The sequence below is a fragment of the Oryzias latipes genome, chromosome 4 (assembly GCF_002234675.1).
Source record: "Oryzias latipes chromosome 4, ASM223467v1".
Classification (NCBI taxonomy): domain Eukaryota; kingdom Metazoa; phylum Chordata; class Actinopteri; order Beloniformes; family Adrianichthyidae; genus Oryzias; species Oryzias latipes.
In genome coordinates this window covers 28,248,656-28,267,805 of record NC_019862.2, presented here as the reverse complement: position 1 = coordinate 28,267,805, position 19,150 = coordinate 28,248,656, and the positions used below count along the sequence as shown (strand labels likewise).

Below are 19,150 nucleotides of genomic sequence, written 5' to 3'. Positions count from 1 at the left end.
CAACTGTTAAAATCAGGGCCCAATAGAGATGATTTGGTCCAAGGGCCACAGCTTCTGTTTTTTTCAAGTATAGAAGCTATTATTGTCTTTAAATCTTGAATACGTGTTTGAAATCTTGTGGATTAAGAGGCATCTGTTGGTTTAATAGATGTGTTGTGCTGAGTATCATCCAAATTGCAAATTGAAATGTTTTCTGTGCTGCTACAGGAAACTAAACCAAGCGTGGATCTCTGTGGCAAATAAAACAGCTTCAAGTGGGAGTTGATGAATCTTTATTTAATCTGAAACACAGCATTAAACCATAAAAAAGCATGATGAAAAAACCTCAGAAATCCAAAGCTGTGCTTACATCTGCATAACAAACAGCATTTAATCTGAGTCTTTAGATGCTAAAAACAAACTTAAATTAAAATTATCACTACACAGTTGACAAACAGCTTATTTTGATTTAAAAAAACAAAAATGTGTTTAAACATCAGTCTCCTTTTTGTCCACCGTCATGGCTTCAGTTTCCTCCATGAACTGGAATTTTCTTTTATATCCTGATGATGGGAAAAAACACAAACATTTAAAGGCAGAAATGCAGTTGTTCTTTTTTTAAATACACAAACAGACTAGTAAAATAAAAATCGCTTTATAGATAAGAGAGCCATTTTCTGTTTGATTAAAAAAGTAAAAGTAACTGCAAAAAGATTTATGAATCTTAAGAACATAAAACCAAAGCTCTTCTGTTTAATCTAAAACATTGTGGCTGTCACTTCAAGCCCCAACTGATTGCAGAGGTTTTAAGGGCAACTTTATATAAGAAGGGTTCAATACTAAACATTTTTACATGGAAAAACATTTGATCAAATAAAAACAAATCACTTTTGAACTGTTGTATTATCGATTTTGGAAAAATTGATTTTGGAAAAACCTTTGAACTGAACCGTATTATTTAAATGATTGCATAAAGAAATTATGCACTCTAGTGCACTAATAGGTTAAACAGGCTCCTCCCAACAAAACTTAGGCAAGACACTCAGACCTAAATAATCAAATTGTGTTTCCAATATGATCCAATGCATGATAAAACTGCCAAATGTGCTCAATTATTTAGTCTTTATTTAACAATAATAATTTTCTAAATATTATATAAAGGTTCAGAGATTCATGGAAATCAACTTGTTCTTGGGTCAACATGATCTTTCTCCTTTGTCCCTTAAGAACTTAACTCTTGAATTATTTTAAGACCTAAAAGGTTATAGGAACCTTTTTCTCTAAAATGTAATTTTATCCTTACAGAACTTCCCTGAAAAGCTTGTAACTTTGTAGATTTCCTTAAAATTCATTAATGGTGCAAATTTTAAAAAGATTTCTGGTGAAAAGAACTGCTTAAGTTACTGTATGTCTGATTTTTGGTCTACAACCATTCAAATCCGACTGACAAAAAACTATAATAAATATGCAAACCGGACAAAATGTAACTTTTTTTGTTTATTATTTTGGAGACACGAAGACTTTTCCTGAGAGTAAATGGTAATAAAAATAGACCAATTTCCCTGTTATGCTCACAAACTAAAAGTAAAAACTCTGCTTCGGTAAGAATACTTGTAAACGTTTTTATCATCTGCTCACCTCTCTGCTCTTCTCTGTTCTCTTTTTTCCTTCTCTTGGTGAGTCTGTCCAGATGAATCTGGTACGCCACTCCTGCCATCACCATGATCCCGACCACCACACACAGAACCGTGCTGAAGATCCACATGGCTTCTGATGCTCGACCCACCATTGCGGTGCTGCTCGCTCCATCTGCGCAGCAGCAAGAACCAAAGATCAGCGACGCACTGAGGTGTCCCAGGTTAAACCGCGCCCTTTCAGGAGGGACTCACATCTTGTGACTCTCAGGCTTTCATTCATGGACGGATTCTCTATGATGCACGTCACACTGCTGTCTTTGGAAATGTTGACAGTCAGGTAACTTGTGACGTTGTAGAGCTGGGACTCAGGGTGTGGTTCTGCCAAAGTTCTAACCGAGCCTTCGGGGGGCTTCAAGCTGTCACTGATGAGCCAAGTAACTACAGGTTCAGGGTAACCGCCGCCGGAGAGACACAGGAAGGTTGTCTCATTTCCTTCTGCTGTCTCTTCGCTCTGCAGCTCTGGGGGGCTGAAACTGGCTGCAACATCAGATGAGAGTTAGTTCACGGACGTACAAACCCTAAGAGCAAATGTGCAAGCCCAACCCTTGGAGGATGCTTATTTCAATGTTCTGATTTTGGTTAAATTTGACACAAAACTAATGGCTCCTGCCCCTGATTTTCTTTTATGTATTTACAAAGATAAATGTTTAAAAATAATGGCTGGATTAAAAAAAAAACACTGAAACACCTGTGAGTGGAAAATTATTGAGTTGTAGTTTTAGAAAAACCATCAAAATGGAAGAAAAATATGAAACCTCCAGCTCAGAAAGGGCAACGGTATGCTGTGACCAGATTCTGGGAGCACAGGAAAGAAATACTGCAACATCTGGAACATTATAGAAGTCTTTCAATTCAATAATAAAGTCTGACTTTAATTTAAAAAAAAAAAGACCTACACCATTTTAAATTTTTACCTGCTTCTTTTTATGAGTCCTTGTTCATAGAGTCATTTTGGTTGGTAGTTCCCTCCTGGGAAAGATCTCAACTGTTTTCATCAAATGTGGATAATACCCAAAACTTTTCAAAAGGGCCATCCGAATTAAATCATCTTCAACTTAAAAAACTACGTCCAGATGACCCTTTTAAAATCCTTTTCTGCCATGCAACCTTCCTGGATTCAAACGAGTCTTCACACATGGGCTCCTAAAGTTTTGTGACGTTGCACAGGTTCAGATATGTCTTTCAGACTAAAACACGCTGCTAACTTTGTTTTCTCATCTGCGCTTCAGTTTTTAAGTTTCTGTTTAAGGAATTACTATTTTAGTGGGTGGGCTTGGTAGAAAAGTTTTTTTTTTTTTAAGAAGTAGTTTATCCTAAAGAATAAAACACAATTTCACAGCTTCATTTTAGATTATAGTCATGTGATCCCTAAGGTATTAAATATTTTAATCATAGTTTAAAATAACACATGAGCAAATGAAAAGAAAAAAATTGATTGGACAATTATTTTGTCTTAAAGAGTTTGCCCCAAAAGCAATCATAATTTTGGAAGTGAAGTTGTTGAATGACCAATGAAACACAAAGATGGCTGCATGAGAAAATATTTTCTTGATCAGTAAAGAAAAAAAGACTTGAACAATAAAAAAAAGCTGTTTGCCCTAAGAAATGTATTTTTGTGTCTGTTCCAAATTTTCTAAAAAAGACAGTTAACTGTGTAGTTTTTTCCCCCCTCCAGAATGACATTACAATATTGTGTGGTAAGAACAGACCTGCTACCCTGAGGCACAGGGTGCAAAGTTCTGTGCTTTCATTTTCTCCTGCAGAGAAAAACAGGCTAAAATTCATCTTGTCCTGCTTGGGATGAACTTTTGGAAGTTCCAGAGAAAAATTTCCATTCTGTGCAGCATCATCAGGAATTCTGGCATAGTTCAGGCTACATATCTCCACATTTCCATCGTCCCTCCACTGTGAGCTCAGCAACTTTTGGTCATTTTTCCTCCACTCAATAGAAAAATTCCCAAATGGATTCAGCTCAGGGTAAAGGCAGGGCAGCGCCACCGGTTGTCCCACAATGCAGAGTACACAGCCCTCTGCAGAGAAGAGATTTTAAAAAAATCATTGTCATGTTTTGGTGTTTGTTTGGCTAAATTCTTAATGCTCGGACATCTACAACTCACCCAGACATGTGCCCAAATGGAGCAGGAAGAGCAGCAGTCCTACGCGCAATAGCGCGCGTTTGTGGAGGCACATTGGCGCACTGAAAACCGGAAGACACGTTGATGGTGTTTTATGTTGAATCGAACCAATACTCGTCCATTGTTCACATATGTTAGGCACACATATGAGACTCCGCTCTAGTTCCAACTTCCTCGTCCACGAAAGGCAGCGCGCACGCAGTTACTTCAACTGTAGGAGATCATGATCAGTCACGCTCGATCGATGGCTCAGATCCATACCTGCTGTCTTCATCAAAGCCTTTATGACTGAAATAAACTCATACACCACTGAAAAAACAAACTGAAACACGTGCTGAGCGACATCAAACCTGACGGGGGTCACCGGTAATATGTGCAGATATCCGGTTTGGTGTCATTTTGCGCAAATCTGCTCAACCTGTTTGACTTCTTTCCAGGTGACGCACACCCACCTCGGATCAAGGAAGCGCAAAGACAGAGCAGGCGGGCAGTTAAGTGGTTAAATGGGACTCTTCTTCAGGGAACCCGCACCTGGTGATTGAAACACACACATAATACATGGACACAAACTTTATTCCATCATCTAATTTTAAAGACAAAAGTTATTCTATTTATTAGGATTTTAAAAGTAGCTTACCTTATATTTCACATATAGTCACTGCGATATTTAAGACTTATTGAACTCTACATTTTACTTGTGAAATATGTTGTCTCTTACCCTTGTCCTTAATTTGTTTGATTTGATTAAAACTTCTGAAAAAATTATATACTGGTTTAGTAAGGGTGTAACAATTAATCAAAGTAATCAATGAACTAATTTATATTCCTATGATCCAACCAGATCGATCTGTTTGAGGGAAGTTGTTGATTGAATCCGCCTATACCATTATCCTATAAAATAATTTCAAAATTATATAAATTGAATATAGCTGTTTTTTGGAAAATACCATTTGTATTAAGTTATGGTAGGTTTATTTTACTGTATCGTAAAAATGACCAATGTTTATGTTTATTTTTTTTCAAAAACATGTGACCACAGCACAAAATGATCGGTCCATCATTCCAGTCCAGACACTTTGAATTCAGCAAAGACATGTGACCATACAGACATTTGGATTCTTTTGATGTGGAAAAACAACAGTGGACTGAACTTTAGGAAACTAAAATGTGAATGGATTTGTCATTAATTCGTGTTTACTTGTTAGTGTGTACACGTATTTCATTTACACTTGTTTATCTTGAAGAAATACAAGGAACGTGGAAAACTTAAGCTGCACTGTTCATTACCAGGTACACTGGTTGAAGTCTTGGCTCAAGGTGTCCTGGATCGATTTATGTCAGTGAATCGGATCAAATCGGATCGTTCAAAATGAAAGAATCTCGACTATGAATCGTTTCGGCAACCACAAATTATGATATGAAGTAAATTGTTAAAATAAGACGTTACATCCCTATTTTGTGATTTTTGTTGTTGGTTTTACAAATGTATACAGTACAGACCAAAGGTTTGGACACACCTTCTTGTTCAAATGAATGGGAAGATGTGTCCAAACTTTTGGTCTGTACTGTAAATAAAATGAATATCAAATTGGATACTAAACAATGTTGTACTTTTTTTAATCTGCTTTTTCCAGGACCTCATGTGTCACCTAATACATTCATAATGTTTGTTTATTTATATATATATATATATATATATATATATATATATATATATATATAGTTTAATGAGGCCAAGGAAGGAGGCCGAGGACTAGTGAGCGTAGAAGCCACTATCCAGGATGAAACATCCAAGATGCATGAGTACATCAAGCTCAAGGCCCCAACTGACAGTGTGCTCAGTGAATGTCTCAGGCAATGGAGAGCAGAGGATACAGTGCTGGAGGACAGATCCTCATGGGAGGACAAACCCCTGCATGGGATGTACCACCGGACCATAACTGAAGTGGCTGATATCAAGAAGTCCTACCAATGGCTAGAGAGGGCTGGCCTACAGGACAGCACTGAGGCACTCATCCTGGCAGCTCAGGAACAAGCCCTGAGCACCAGAGCAATAGAGGCTCAGATCTACCACACCAGACAAGACCCAAGGTGTAGGCTGTGCAAAGAGGCCCCTGAAACAATCCAGCACATAACTGCAGGATGTAAGATGCTGGCAGGTAAAGCATACATGGAGCGCCACAATCAAGTGGCTGGAATAATATACAGGAACATGTGTGCAGAATATGAACTGGAAACCCCAAGGTCAAAATGGGAAACACCCCCAAAGGTGGTAGAGAATGAAAGGGCAAAAATCCTGTGGGACTTCCAGATCCAGACTGATAGGATGGTAATGGCGAACCAACCAGACATTGTAGTGGTGGATAAAGAACAGAGGAAAGCCGTTGTGGTGGATGTGGCAGTGCCAAGCGATGGGAACATCAGGAAGAAGGAACATGAGAAACTGGAGAAATACCAGGGACTCAGAGAAGAACTGGAGAAAGCCTGGAAAATGAAGGTGACAGTGGTGCCTGTGGTAATTGGAGCACTCGGGGCAGTAACCCCCAAGCTGGAGGAGTGGCTACAACAGATACCTGGAAAGATCTCAGACATCTCAATCCAGAAAAGCGCAGTGCTAGGAACAGCTAAGATACTGCGCAGAACCCTCAAGTTCCCAAGCCTCTGGTAGAGGACCCGAGCTTGAGTGAGAAACCACCCACGAAAGGGTGAAAGGGGCAAGTTTTTATTTATTTATATATATTTATATTTTATATATATATATATATATATATATATATATATATATATATATATATATATATATATATATATATATATATATATATATATATATATATATATATATATATATATATATATATATATATATATATAAGATTGTGAATAAAAGTGTGTAAATGTTTGTGTTGGAAACTTCTAGAGAAATATTTTCATTGTACATTTTCTCATGAGCACTGACTGCATGAGAAGTCAATGGTCGTGACTTGAGTCTGCAGCACAATTAAACAAAGTGCATTACCCATAATGCAACACGGGTTGAAACTAGCTACAGTTTAATGACTCCTACCGTGTTATTGTACATATGTTAAACTTGGAAAATGTTGGTGATTTTTATTCCTTTATTTGTTTGCTGTTTCAATTGTGCCCATTTTTAGTTTTATTCAAAAACATGAAAGCAACGGAAATTACGTAACCGGAAATCCAGTCTGACACATTTTCCTGGGTATTGTCTTAGAGGATCCTTCTCTTTAGGCTGTCGATAAAGTGCTTTTTGAAATTAGAGGTGAAATTTGTATGGGATGTGTGATTATCAAATTAAGTACTTTAATGAACGAAAAAGATTGATGTACAGTAACTTTTAGTACAACGTCGTGACTATAGAAAAGCTATGCCTGCAAAACATCGTTCAGGTACAAATAAATCCCACAGAACTCTTCGCAGGGCCGCGTGTGGGATGTTTTCATCCACCATGATATTGTTTAAGCGTTAAATAAAATATATTTTAATAGCGTAATGTTTAATTTCTATATTTTGTATAGAAAACAAATACGTTTCGTTTCAGGGTACGGCTGGGCAGCTTCGTTTATTCAGAGGACGACATAGGATCTGCGGGCTCGCGCGGGGCTCACCTGTTTTGTGATTCCGTGACAAAATATAGACTGAAACTTTCATGGCCGCAGTGGGAGAGCTTCAAGCATCATGATATTCCTAAGGAGGATAAAGTCGTGGCTCCCTCTGCTGCTGCACCGACCCTGCTTTACCCAGAAAACAGCAGCGACCTCCGGGCTCGTGCACGCTGCTTCCAGAGGATCCCCGCCGCAGCTCCGACCGTTTTCCCTCTCTGCGTGTGTACTCATGAACCCCGATGACTTCAGCTGCAACAGCGTAGCCGCAGGTGAGGATCAGGACGTCCCGGGGGACAGTGAGGTGGATGAGATCTTCCAGCAGCAGGTCCCTGCGGGGGTCGGAGAGGGTCAGAGGATCTTCATCGTGCACCCTGACGTGAAATGGGGCAGCAGGAAGCAGCACCTGACCACCGGTAACGAGCCCGGCATGATCACGACATTCAAGCCCCGTTCCTTTAGAAGTGACCCGGTACCTTTGCAGCTGAGCTGATGATGGCGGAAGCTGTGGGGCTGGTGAATACTTTGGACAACTGGACAGTGGTGGACCAGCTCATCCTCTCCACCAAGACGCCAGAGAAGAAGCGTATATTTGGAAAAGGCAACTTCCAGTATCTGACAGGTGACGTCACATCTCCACAGTTCCGTGCAGCAGTTTCACACACGTGCAAAAAAAAAAAAAAAAAAAAAAAAAAAAAAAAAAAAGTTTCACACACGTGCATGTGTGTGATCATGTGTTCCCTTGCAGAGAAGATCAGGCAAACAGGAGGGATCACTGCTGTGTTTGTGAACGTGGAGCGCCTGTCTGCTTTGTCTGAGGTGAGCTCCTCGGAAGTCCATCGGTGCTCTGCCACAAATGTTGACAGGTCTTTGTTTGGGTTTAGAGAGAGTTTGAGGAAGCCTGGGGGGTCAAAGTCTTTGACAGGTATTCAGTGGTCCTCCATATTTTTCGCTGCAACGCCAAGACCAAGGAGGCCAAGCTGCAGATCTCACTGGCAGAGATCCCCTTGTTGAGGTAAGAGATCCCCTTGTCGAGGCAACTGCATCAGCATGTGTTCCAGTTTCAATAAGTCCCTGACAGTGTTGCACACTCTGCTTCACCTGCACAACAGATCCCGCCTGAAAAACGAAATGGCCAACTTGGATCAGCAGGGTGGAGGATCGAGGTACATCAGCGGTTCAGGTGAGGCACCTCTACAGAGGAAAGGCTGCTTGCTGCTGCTGCACAAAGAAGGGACTCGGCTCGCTTTTGTCCTCCAGGAGAAACGCTGTACGAGGTCCAGCAGAGGCTGCTGAAGGAGCGGGAGGCAAAGATTCGCTCGGCACTGGAAAAACTTCGTAGAAAGAGGCTCCTCCTCCGGTCCCAGAGGAAGCACAGGGAGTTCCCCGTCGTATCGGTGCTGGGATACACCAACTGTGGTGAGCATCTGCTAGCACAACACAAATTCTGAGAGTTTTAGCTGATCCACGTCTTCGTGTCGTGTGTGCAGGAAAAACGACGTTGATCAAAGCTCTGACTGGTGACAGCGGCCTTCAACCCAGAAACCAGCTTTTTGCCACCTTGGATGTGACCGTGCATGCCGGTCAGCTGCCCAGTCACATGACGGTGCTGTACGTGGACACCATCGGCTTCTTATCGCAGCTCCCCCATCAGCTCATCGACTCCTTCTCCGCCACTTTGGAAGACATCAAGCACTCGGTGTGATGCCAAGTCATGTTTTTTTCACAGACTTTCTCTGGAACGCTCCAAACCGAGAAAATTGACTCACTTTGAATAAATACTGTTCTTCCATTTTCGTAATGGATTAATCAAGGGTTGTTCTCTTCTTCCAGGATCTCCTGGTTCATGTCAGAGACATCAGTCATCCAGAGACGGAGAACCAGAGGGTCAACGTTTTCCGTGTCCTAAAGAACCTTCAGATTCCAGACAGGCTGATGAGCTCCATGATAGAAGTCCACAATAAAATTGACCTCATTGACAGGTAAGCCTTGCAGCTTTATCTCTAATTTATTTTTTATTTTTTAAAAGCTGCAGCAATATTTTCTTAGATTTTCTACTTGAACCAATTTTGTTGAGGTCACAAACATTTGATTTCTGAGATGACTAAACGTGTATAATCTAATTTGTCCATGTTTGTAATTGTTGCCCCCTTGTGGACTAAAACCATTGGTCTTTTGCTCAATTTCTGGCTGTGAACAATAAAAAAAAAGATTTGAATGGCTGTTTAATGTTGATTTTGAAAGTGTGTGTGAAGAAGCCTAACATGGACTACTTTAGCTGTATTCACCCTTTAAAGACCCACTCTGATTAAAATGGTGGTTTCTTTTTAACATGTTCTAATCCAGTGGCATTTTTTCATGATGGAGGGCAGATCTAAAGAAAATTATCCTAAAATTGCATTTCTGAGCATTTCTTTATTCACATGGTTGTGGATCAGGAGCCAAAATGCAGTTTGAAAAAGAGCTTTTTTGTGAAATAGAAAATACGCTGGGCGGGCCAAAAGCTCCCTGCTCCACTCTGCAACGAGGAGAGGGAGGGGGGGGGGGGGTCGCTCCACCCCAGTGGTCCCGCCAACAACAAGTGAATTTCTGATGCCGCTCTGCAGAAACTATGTCCTAGACAACACGTTCTTTGTTATTTTGGCTAAAAACTCCACAATCATACATTAAATACCACTGGGAACACTTTTCACCCATCATGTGTGCCATAGGTTCCATGTTGACATCAGTGTATTAGAAATACAGTGATCCCTCACTATAACGCGGTTTACTTTTCACGGTTTCGCTACTTCACGGATTTGCATCGTGCATTGTGTTCTGCATTCTGATTGGCTAAAAAGTCACTCCGCTTCTTCTCTACCTGTGCGTCAATAACGTTGCAGTTTAATATGTTACACGTACGTAAATCAGCTTGCCAAATTTACATTATGTACGTGCAAATTCTCTTGCAATTTCGAGTTTCTCTAAAACCCGTTGAAAAAAGAACGACAACAACTGCCTATCACTATGTTCTTCTACCGAACAAACACAGCTGCACCGCGGGATTCAAAAGAAGAAAACACTGCAGAGGGGAGTCAGGATGCAGCGACTCAGTCTGAAGAGCAGTGAAATACACCTGAGTCACTATTTGTTCGACTGTACTTTGTATTTTTGTTTCATAATCATTTTAAATTTTCTCCCGTTTAATCCAATTACTCGGGTCGCGGTGGGCGGGGCTAATCTCCGCAATTTGAAGGCTTCATATTGATGATTAAAATTATTATTTGACAGTACAGTACAGAAGTTATTTGTTTCTAAAGTACTTTCATTTGTGAAACAAATGCTTGAGCCTGTGAAATGGTCTGTTCTTTCTTTTCAATGTATAATAGAGTATTTAATTGAATAATAATTGTAAAAAAAAAAAAAGGTTTCTACTTCACGGATTTTGCCTATCACAGGTTCTTTTTGGAGCGTAACCCCCGCGAAAAACAAAGGTTTACTGTATAGCAAACATGAGTAATGTGGGCCTCTGGGTCTGGAATATCCCACTTTTTTTTCCCTTTAAGGAAAAATGGGTCTGAGTTCTTTTGGGTTAAAATAGCTCCAAGGATAATCAGAATGGTGACGGTTCTTCATGTGCAGCACCTGATCTTTTATTGTTGTTTCCCTCCTGTGATCTCATTGACATTACCAGCTCTGCCTCAATTATGAAATGTTGTATTTATTTGTTTAAACATCTATGAAAACTTTTTCCTCAATACTATGGGAAGTAGATGTTTTTTGTGTGTGTTTTTTTTTTTAAACATTAATTTTGACACATAAATTTCATATAGTTGAAGTTTGACTTGTGAGTTTTTGTGTACCTTTTCTGAAGAGATGCATAAAAACTTGCATTGCTCCTTGGGGTTGTAAGTACCATTTTGATTTCTGCAGAGCAAGCTCGACTAAAAACCTTTTTGTTGATGAAATCAAATGTGTCCGACAGTTATGAGTGTGTGAATCCAGACGTCATACCTATATCTGCCCTGGAGGGGCGAGGACTGGACAAGCTGAGGAAAGCAGTGGAAGAGGAGATCTTAAAGTCCACAGGAAAGCAGGTTTTAGCTCTCAGGGTGGACCTCAGCTCACATCAGTTAAGGTGATGATATGAATGTCTTTCTTGTCTAGATATTTTATCTGTTACGCCTGATCTACATTGGTCCGTCTGCTGTGCGTCTTCGTTGTGTTGACAAAAAAGTAGAACGTTCATTAATCAATCGTAATGTTTACATCGCCTTTGTCATGTCAGTGTCTGACGTCCGTCTCTCCGCAATGAAAGCCTTAGGCAGGAGTTCCAGTTCCGGTCTGTTGATGTGTCAATTTTGCATCAAAAAGCAGGAGAAATGTTTTTCAAAATAAAAGATTTTGCTCTACCTAAAATAAAACTTTATTACATTTTATATTATATTTTTAAGGTGACGTGCCCACGCGATAACGCACATCGCCACTGCAGATTTCCGTTTAGGCATATGTTTAATTTTGGAAGTACAAAAACACAACATTTTATAAGGACTCAGTCAGGACGGTCATGAGCGAAGAGAGAGGGACAAACCACACAGGGGTGGCAGGACAAAACACTACTTTGGAGGCCTGGTGGGGGGTGGGGGGATGGACCGTAGACACAACAGATACGATGGCTATGTCCCAATTCCCATCCTAACCCCCTATAAAGTGCGCTACATAGAGCACTGTATAGTGCACTATAAAGTGCGTTCGCCATTTTGTAGTGCTGTCCGAATCTACAATTCCCAATTCAGGTGCCCTGGAAATCACCCAGAAGTCTCTGCGAAAAACCAGTGTGCATCGATGCTCACTAGATCCACAAATTTAGACCACATTGCATTGCATCGGAACAATTTTTGCTAAAAAAATGTATTTAAATGTTGTTTTTTAATAAATCATCAATGTTTTTATCTTCAGAAGACAGTGGATTAATAAATAATCGTTACAAAACGCCATCAATATCAAATATCAAATTAGATTTTAACATTGTGAAATCGATGACGACATATCCACCATTAAAAAAAAAAAAAAGTAGTTAACACGGTGTCCGAATGGCTTTTTTAAATTCAGGGCACTACATAGTGCCACACTATCTAGTTTTTTAGTAGTTAGGGGTTAGGGTGGGAATTGGGACTCAACCAATGTAAACTAACTGGCAGCCGTGAGACGGACTCCTTACGTAACAGAAGGGAGAGGGACCGCAGACGGACCGGTGTAAACCAGGCTGTAGAGAAGCTGTAACTCTGTGTGTGTGTGTCCTCTTTCACAGCTGGCTGTACAGAGAGGCCACCGTTCAGGATGTGCAGGTGAACGCCGACGAAGGCTCTGCTGTTGTCAAGGTCATCATCAGCAATGCTGCTTATGGGCGCTACAACAAACAGTTTGGTAGCAAACTAAAGACTGGACTATAGCAAGCTTGATAAAAAGATGTTTTTATTGTGCTTTGTACAAGCGAATATGCAATGGAATCCCTTTTGGAAGCTCTCTGAGCACATTCTGGATTAATTTGATGGTAAAAGCTTTATTTCTGAGTCTCGGTTTGGCCGCTGATCTTCCTCAGCAGTTTGTGGTTCAGTTCAATCACCAGCGAACAGAGTGGAAGTGGCCCAACAAAGTCTCCTGCTATGATGTTGAGGCTGGTGGATCCTGATCCAGGTACCTGCTCCTGCACCCATTTCCTCTCGCAGCTCCAGTTTCTAAAGGTTAGTGTCCGCAGGGACTCCTTCGGGTTCTTGGTGATGTACGACCTGGCAGCTGTGAGGTTAAGGCCGGACACGAAGAAGCTCTCTGAAGAAGAAAATAAAGGAAAATTTAGTATATTTTCATGGGGAAAACGTCTGCAGTCCTGTGACGGTGTTACCTGGACGTCCCTGATCTTTGTGCCACTCCAGGTAGCTGATGACTCCTTGGGCTGTGTTACTATTGGCCCACCAATAAGGGATGGCAGGCCACAGCTCTGGATGCCTGGCTATGAGCTGGGACTCATAGGACAGGATGACCTGGTAACCGGACTTCCACAAACTCCGCAGGCTCAGATCCGATTCCTGTGGCGGGGTGGAGTACAGTCAGCAACACCCATCTTTCAATCAGTTCTTTACCTGTACGAGGGCGTAGCTGACCTCCCGTGGACACAGCTTTGACCCGAACAGATTCTTCAAGCAGACGATGAACGACTCGTGAAATCGGTCATCGATCCCCTCAAAGTGGCTGCACGCCAGGATGACGACCTCCTTGGGGTGCAGCTTCAGCCAAGCAGCAACAGACTGAAGTGTCTCCTGTAGTAGAGCACAGTTAGGAGCTGCAGACGCTCAGGGGAATGAAGTGAAGGCTGCAGAGAGAGACCCCAAACTCACCAAAACGGTTACATGTGTGTAAATGACATGTGTGAAGTAAAGGTCACTGGATGAGTCCTGGGGTTTGTGCGCGATGCGGAGATCAAAGTACCGAATCCCCATCGACAGCTGTTCCTCAATGGTTTTGTCCTGACAAGAAAAGTGGACGGGTTGAGACGGAAGACAGCACAAATGAAGATCGAATGGTTCTCCTCAACAGCAATCTGAACCCAAATGAAGCAAATCTTAAAGTGAAGATTTGATGCAATGTCAATAAGGAAGATCTTCACTTCCAGGAACTTTGGGCTGCTTTACAGTAAACCTTCATTCAACCGCTAAATGATATATGTGTGTGTTTATATTTATACACTGACTTCTCCTTTTCTGCACATCTTTCTGTTTAACAAATAGACTTATTATAGAAAGAATTTAAGTTCATGATTAATTTAGTTTTATTCCGTTATAAGCTATAATTATGAGGTTTTGTTGTTGCACAGTGGATCACATGACTTCAGTTCTGTACCTCTGCACTTCCTCTAATCTTCATCAAGATGGGACTTTTTCTCATTTTGGTTCTCAGGCTCAGAGGTGGGTTCATTTCCCATTTATCACCCCTGTTTTCCACATGTGAGACGGTGTCGGGTAAACAAAGAGGGTCTCGGGTCTTGTTACTGCTTCAAACTTTGGACCCTTTCAGGGCTGATCCGGCTCCAGTGTCACATGATTTCTGGGTTCAGAAACAAACCCAGAGGGAGCTTTCTCCGCAAATGGCCATATGAACAAACCTGGGTAAGTTGTCTGCGAGATGAGCAATAAATCCTTTTTTTGATGACTAATAAATCTCCTGTTTTATCTACATGTTCACAGTCAAAGTGGCATCCTGCAGACCTCGATGTCAGAGTACAGAATCGCTCAGAACTTAGTCTGTTTATCGTGACACAAATGGGGAAACCTCTGCTGCTTCCCCTCACAAAAACACATTTTATCTTTGAAATCCAATTGCCAAAAGAAACAATTCTCATTTGCCACCCTTCCAAAGTCTTCTGCCCCTCTCTCGCCCCCCATATAAAATGGTCTAGCTCTGCCACAAAGCAGAGCAAGTTTTGTCAAGTTTAAAAGTACTTTAAAGTACTTTATATACTTCCTCTCATTACAGAACACAACTTCAAATTTCAAGTATAGATATAAGTTTTTATGCTCTATTTCCTTTTTATCATTCATCCACAATTCATGTGAAGTTATTTTTTTCTATTTTTTTTAATGTAATTTCCCTCCTTTAATTTTTGTGCTTTTAATTACATTAAAAAAATCTCTGAAACAGAGACTGATGTCAGACGGATCTTTAACTCTATTCTGCTTGAATTCAGTGCAAAATTCTTAATTTGATAAGTCTCATAAGAAACTCAAGATGTGTTCAGGCGCATCTTTAACTGATGGTCTTGGTAACAAACCAACAGTTAGGGAGGTTCTGTATCATTGTACTGTAAAAAAAAAAAAATCATTTAAATTTCTTTAGATATTTTTCCTCTTAAGACCTGGCCTCCACAGTATATCATTGTGCTTAATTGGGGTTCTGTCAAAGAGAAAAAGGGCATATCAAACAAGAGTTTGGGTCTTTATGGGGTTAAATGTGTTCAGAAAAATCTGCGCCTGTTTGTTGTTATGCTGCAAAAATAAGCTTGGCTGTTGCTTGATCCACACCTGAGTGGTTGCCCATTTGAAGATGAAAGGCCTGGTGAAGCAGTAGAAAAGTCTGTCCAGTAACCGGAAGCAGTCGGACTCAGATCTGACCAGTGGAGAGGTTATGTCCAGACAGTAACTCATAGCATCATGGCTGCCTGAGTTCAAGAAGAACCATAAAGAAACATGTGAATGAAAAACATTCAAATCCAGGAAATCGACATGTAATTCCAGTCAGACAGAAATGCTTCTTCCTCGTTACTTGAAGGTCTGTGTCTTTAATGTCTCCCTTAGCAAAAAGAAGTCTATTACCACTTCTATAGTTACTCCATATAAAATGTAAGGTAATATACTTTAAGTTTACTTTTTATATACTGTCTATGTTGTAAACTTAAAATGTTACAATTTAAACTTATAGTATTCTGTGACTGCATTCACAACGCATACATGATCTATTTGCTGTACTTTTACTCAAGTATATTTATGTAACGGGCTGTTTTTGACAAACTTGAGACTTAATCAATCTTATCAAAATATATTAAAATTGATAAAACTTTAATAAACTATAAAGAATTTCCATTGTTTTTCTATTACCCTTAGCAAAAAACATTTCACCAGAAGTTTTTTTTTTCATTTAATATACTTCAGTTTGAGTATACTATAGTATAAACTATATACTACAATATACTATTGTATATAGTCTATAGTGTACTATAGTATACTATATACATATATGTATACTGTAGACCAGGGTTGTCTAAACGTTTTGCAAAGAGGGACAGCTTCTGTGAATTTGTTTTATTTATTTTTTTTGCGATAGAATATATTACAGAAACCAATGTATTCATGTCGTTTATAGGTGACGCTGTATTAGAAATGAGCTACAACGTGTCACCGAAGGCTCCCACAACAGTGTTGCCTCGGGCCTACAAGACTTTATGACAGAATTTAGCCAATCACAACCAAGAAATCATGCACACAGTTTTTAGAAAGTGCTGGGGTGCATAACATTGATTTTATGTCAGGAAAATTTGAATACAGGCTGCAGTTGGCCCACGGCCCGGACTTTGGACATGCCTGCTATTGACAATGTACATGTAGTGTAAAAAGTATACAAACTGAATACTGTAGACTAAATTGTAACATTTTAAGATTGCGGTATATAGATAGTAGGGGTGTGATGATTGATTTTTAACAACAATTTGAATCATATCATAATTTGTGGTTGACGATACGATTGCTTGGTTCATTCACAAATATTCAACTAAAATCAGTCCAGAAAATCTTTAGCCAAAACTTGAACCAGTCAGAGAGAAATGACTGGTACTGAACAGGTCAGGTAAAGTTTTCCCCATTCCTTGGATTTCTTTCAAGATAATCAAATGCAAAATAAATATGTGTACAATCAAACAAGTAAACAAAAATTAATGTCAAATCCATTCACATTTTAGGAAACTACGTTTTTCCAGACGATGGTCTGGAATGATGGATTCATCACTTTTTGCTGTCATCACATATGTGTTGAATGCTGTGATGCACTCTGTCGTTTTTACGTTATAGTAAAATGAACCTACTGTGCGTCAATCCAAATGGTATTTTCCAATATTGATTATCGAGTTTTTAAATGGTTGAGGTTGATTCAATTCAATGACTTTCCACACACATGGATTTGGTTGGATCGTCAGCATAGAATCGATTAATCACTGCACCCCTAATAGAATAAAGTGAACTTCAATTAGCTACACTGACTCACTTTTTGGAATAAATTAGGATACTTGTAGTACACCTAAGACTACTTTTTTTTGCCAAGGATAGAAATTGTTTTTTTTATTTAATTAACAATAGACAATTTGTATACATTAGTATGTCAATTTACTTAGTTTTAATTAGAAGCCAGTTTCATCAAATTCTTTTTTTGAATGATTTTTTCATTTTCTCAATGAGGAAGTGAGTGAGGAGGAGGAGGAAGGACTACCGGGTATGGCCAGCTGGTTCAGCGGGATGTCCCACAGCTGCTCGGGCAAAGCTGACATCCAGTCCTGGAAGCGGGGGTCCATGTCCGTCCGTCCGTCCGCGGAGGCGCACTCGCATCTGGATCGGAGGAGCCGGTTTCAGCGTCACACGAACGCGCTTCTCCCTTCCTGGAAGGAACTGGAATCATAGCTGCTGTGTGGACAAAACCAGAAAACCAGTTTTTACTCTGGAATGAAGTTAGTCTCAGGCTGACATGGTTCACACGTCACGCGCGTCACGTTACCCAACCACTTCAACCTAAAGCTCACTTCACGTGGACAAGTTTCCTTCCGGATTTCTTCAGGTTGTATCTTCAACCAAATCACAAGTCGTCACGTGTTTGAAAGCAAGACTGACGTTTATTTTCTATGAACATTTGGAGCCAGAAAGCAAATCACTCATTTTCCCTTCATCTTTACTTGAAAAGAGGCATATTTCCTTTTTTTTTTTTTTTTTTAACTTGTCCTGTCCAACAGCTAGGCAAACAGATGAGAGCTGAGGGCCTCTTGTGTTGGACATATTTTATTTTAACAAGAGGGGTTATTCATCTTCAGACAAACCAAAGGTATGTCTGAATAAACCCCTTTTTTAATTGAGGCCAAACTTTATTAATTTCAATCATGTCTGAAAATCTTTGGTGTTGGACCGGACGGAAAAGGAAAGAGGGGAAGAAGAGAGAGGGACGTTAGAGAGAGGGGGGGGGGGGTAGGAGGGTGATAACAGGAGGGGAAGGGGGGTAAGACCATGAAGCAGCATAGAGCAGACAGGTTTACTGGTTGTTAATCATTATGGTACGGTTCAAATGTAGTACAGAAAGGGCGGGGCCTGTTCACACACACTCAAATATTATCAACACACCTGCTAGCCGCAAAAATGTCCACATGTCAACATGCACACAAAACAGATAGTGTTCACGAACGCATACCTATGCCTTTAAACCAACTAGTGTGAAATCTTTCATTCATTCAATCATGCAAACTATTAGTGCAAAGGTGAGCTAACACCTGTGCTCAGGTGAGTGTTTATGTTCTTCTAAAATGGATGATGGAATGTGAAAAGAAGGAGGAGGAGCGCCCAGCCACCCCCACACCCAGACCCCCGCCACAGCAGCAGCGGCAGCCGGAATTCCCCCAACGCCACACGGGAACAGGCAGGGAAGAGGCATATTTCCAATCACAGGAGGTTTTTTTGTATCTACCATATCACTTCGTTTTAGTTTGGACATCAAATCTATGCAAAAAAAGAGATGCGGTTTGTTTATTTAATATGATTGACAGGTGGTGATAGGCTTTATTTATGTCGGTGGACTTTAAAAAAAACAAAGACTTGCTGTGATGCAAAAGGAAAATCCCTTTGCAAAAACTAATATTGAGTGTAGAGTAAGTAAGGCATACTCAAATTAATGTGGTAAACCTCGAGTTGAATTTTTTATTCTTTCTTTGTATTGTAAAATTCGGTACTCAGTAGTATTCAGTTATTACTTGCTACACTACGCATACATGATCTATAGTAGACTTGGTTATACTTATACCAAAGTAAATGAACTCCACCAGCTGTCAGGTTTGTGACGTGACCACTTCCTCCCTCCAGCGTTTCTGCCCTTTATATTAACAACAGATTTTACATTTCAATGGTTTATGGACCCTTTATTGTTTGTTCCAGATTAAATC

At 40.2% G+C, this 19,150-nt stretch overlaps 3 protein-coding genes across 3 annotated transcripts; 1 reads left to right on the top strand and 2 right to left on the bottom strand.

Annotated features, from left to right (window-relative positions):
* Positions 1 to 255: 255 nt before the first annotated feature.
* Positions 256 to 7,616, bottom strand: LOC101169102 (ICOS ligand-like). Its single transcript, XM_004068391.3, has 6 exons — positions 7,441 to 7,616; positions 3,794 to 4,342; positions 3,386 to 3,706; positions 1,869 to 2,153; positions 1,618 to 1,788; positions 256 to 542 (listed from the first exon to the last, which is right to left on the bottom strand). Exons 2-6 carry the CDS (start codon positions 3,864 to 3,866, stop codon positions 469 to 471), a joined length of 924 nt encoding a protein of 307 aa, XP_004068439.1. The 5' UTR covers positions 3,867 to 4,342; positions 7,441 to 7,616; the 3' UTR covers positions 256 to 468.
* Positions 7,467 to 12,987, top strand: gtpbp6 (GTP binding protein 6 (putative)). Its single transcript, XM_023954504.1, has 10 exons — positions 7,467 to 7,850; positions 7,919 to 8,056; positions 8,183 to 8,253; positions 8,319 to 8,449; positions 8,547 to 8,617; positions 8,695 to 8,853; positions 8,925 to 9,133; positions 9,268 to 9,416; positions 11,399 to 11,551; positions 12,725 to 12,987. Exons 1-10 carry the CDS (start codon positions 7,511 to 7,513, stop codon positions 12,864 to 12,866), a joined length of 1,563 nt encoding a protein of 520 aa, XP_023810272.1. The 5' UTR covers positions 7,467 to 7,510; the 3' UTR covers positions 12,867 to 12,987.
* LOC101170419 (PI-PLC X domain-containing protein 1) lies at positions 12,872 to 17,888 on the bottom strand. Its single transcript, XM_004068314.4, has 6 exons — positions 17,443 to 17,888; positions 15,489 to 15,625; positions 13,809 to 13,937; positions 13,575 to 13,730; positions 13,316 to 13,499; positions 12,872 to 13,242 (listed from the first exon to the last, which is right to left on the bottom strand). The coding sequence occupies exons 1-6, from the start codon at positions 17,522 to 17,524 to the stop codon at positions 12,977 to 12,979; spliced, it is 954 nt and encodes a 317-aa protein (XP_004068362.1). The 5' UTR covers positions 17,525 to 17,888; the 3' UTR covers positions 12,872 to 12,976.
* Between the last annotated feature and the right edge of the window lie 1,262 nt (positions 17,889 to 19,150).

Bases quoted from the DNA above. Each gene is read 5' to 3' on its own strand.
- gtpbp6 (XM_023954504.1), top strand. From the start codon at position 7,511: ATGATATTCCTAAGGAGGATAAAGTCGTGGCTCCCTCTGCTGCTGCAC. The intron at 9,134-9,267 runs GTGTGATGCCAA...CTCTTCTTCCAG, and splicing joins TGGAAGACATCAAGCACTCG to GATCTCCTGGTTCATGTCAG. The intron at 9,417-11,398 runs GTAAGCCTTGCA...TGTGTCCGACAG, and splicing joins AAAATTGACCTCATTGACAG to TTATGAGTGTGTGAATCCAG.
- LOC101169102 (XM_004068391.3), bottom strand. From the start codon at position 3,866: ATGTGCCTCCACAAACGCGCGCTATTGCGCGTAGGACTGCTGCTCTTC. The intron at 2,154-3,385 runs GTCTGTTCTTAC...CTGATGTTGCAG, and splicing joins CCTGTGCCTCAGGGTAGCAG to CCAGTTTCAGCCCCCCAGAG. The intron at 1,789-1,868 runs GTGAGTCCCTCC...GCTGCTGCGCAG, and splicing joins AAGCCTGAGAGTCACAAGAT to ATGGAGCGAGCAGCACCGCA.
- LOC101170419 (XM_004068314.4), bottom strand. From the start codon at position 17,524: ATGGACCCCCGCTTCCAGGACTGGATGTCAGCTTTGCCCGAGCAGCTG. The intron at 15,626-17,442 runs GTAGTCCTTCCT...TCTTGAACTCAG, and splicing joins GAACCAGCTGGCCATACCCG to GCAGCCATGATGCTATGAGT. The intron at 13,243-13,315 runs GTAACACCGTCA...TTTCTTCTTCAG, and splicing joins CAAAGATCAGGGACGTCCAG to AGAGCTTCTTCGTGTCCGGC.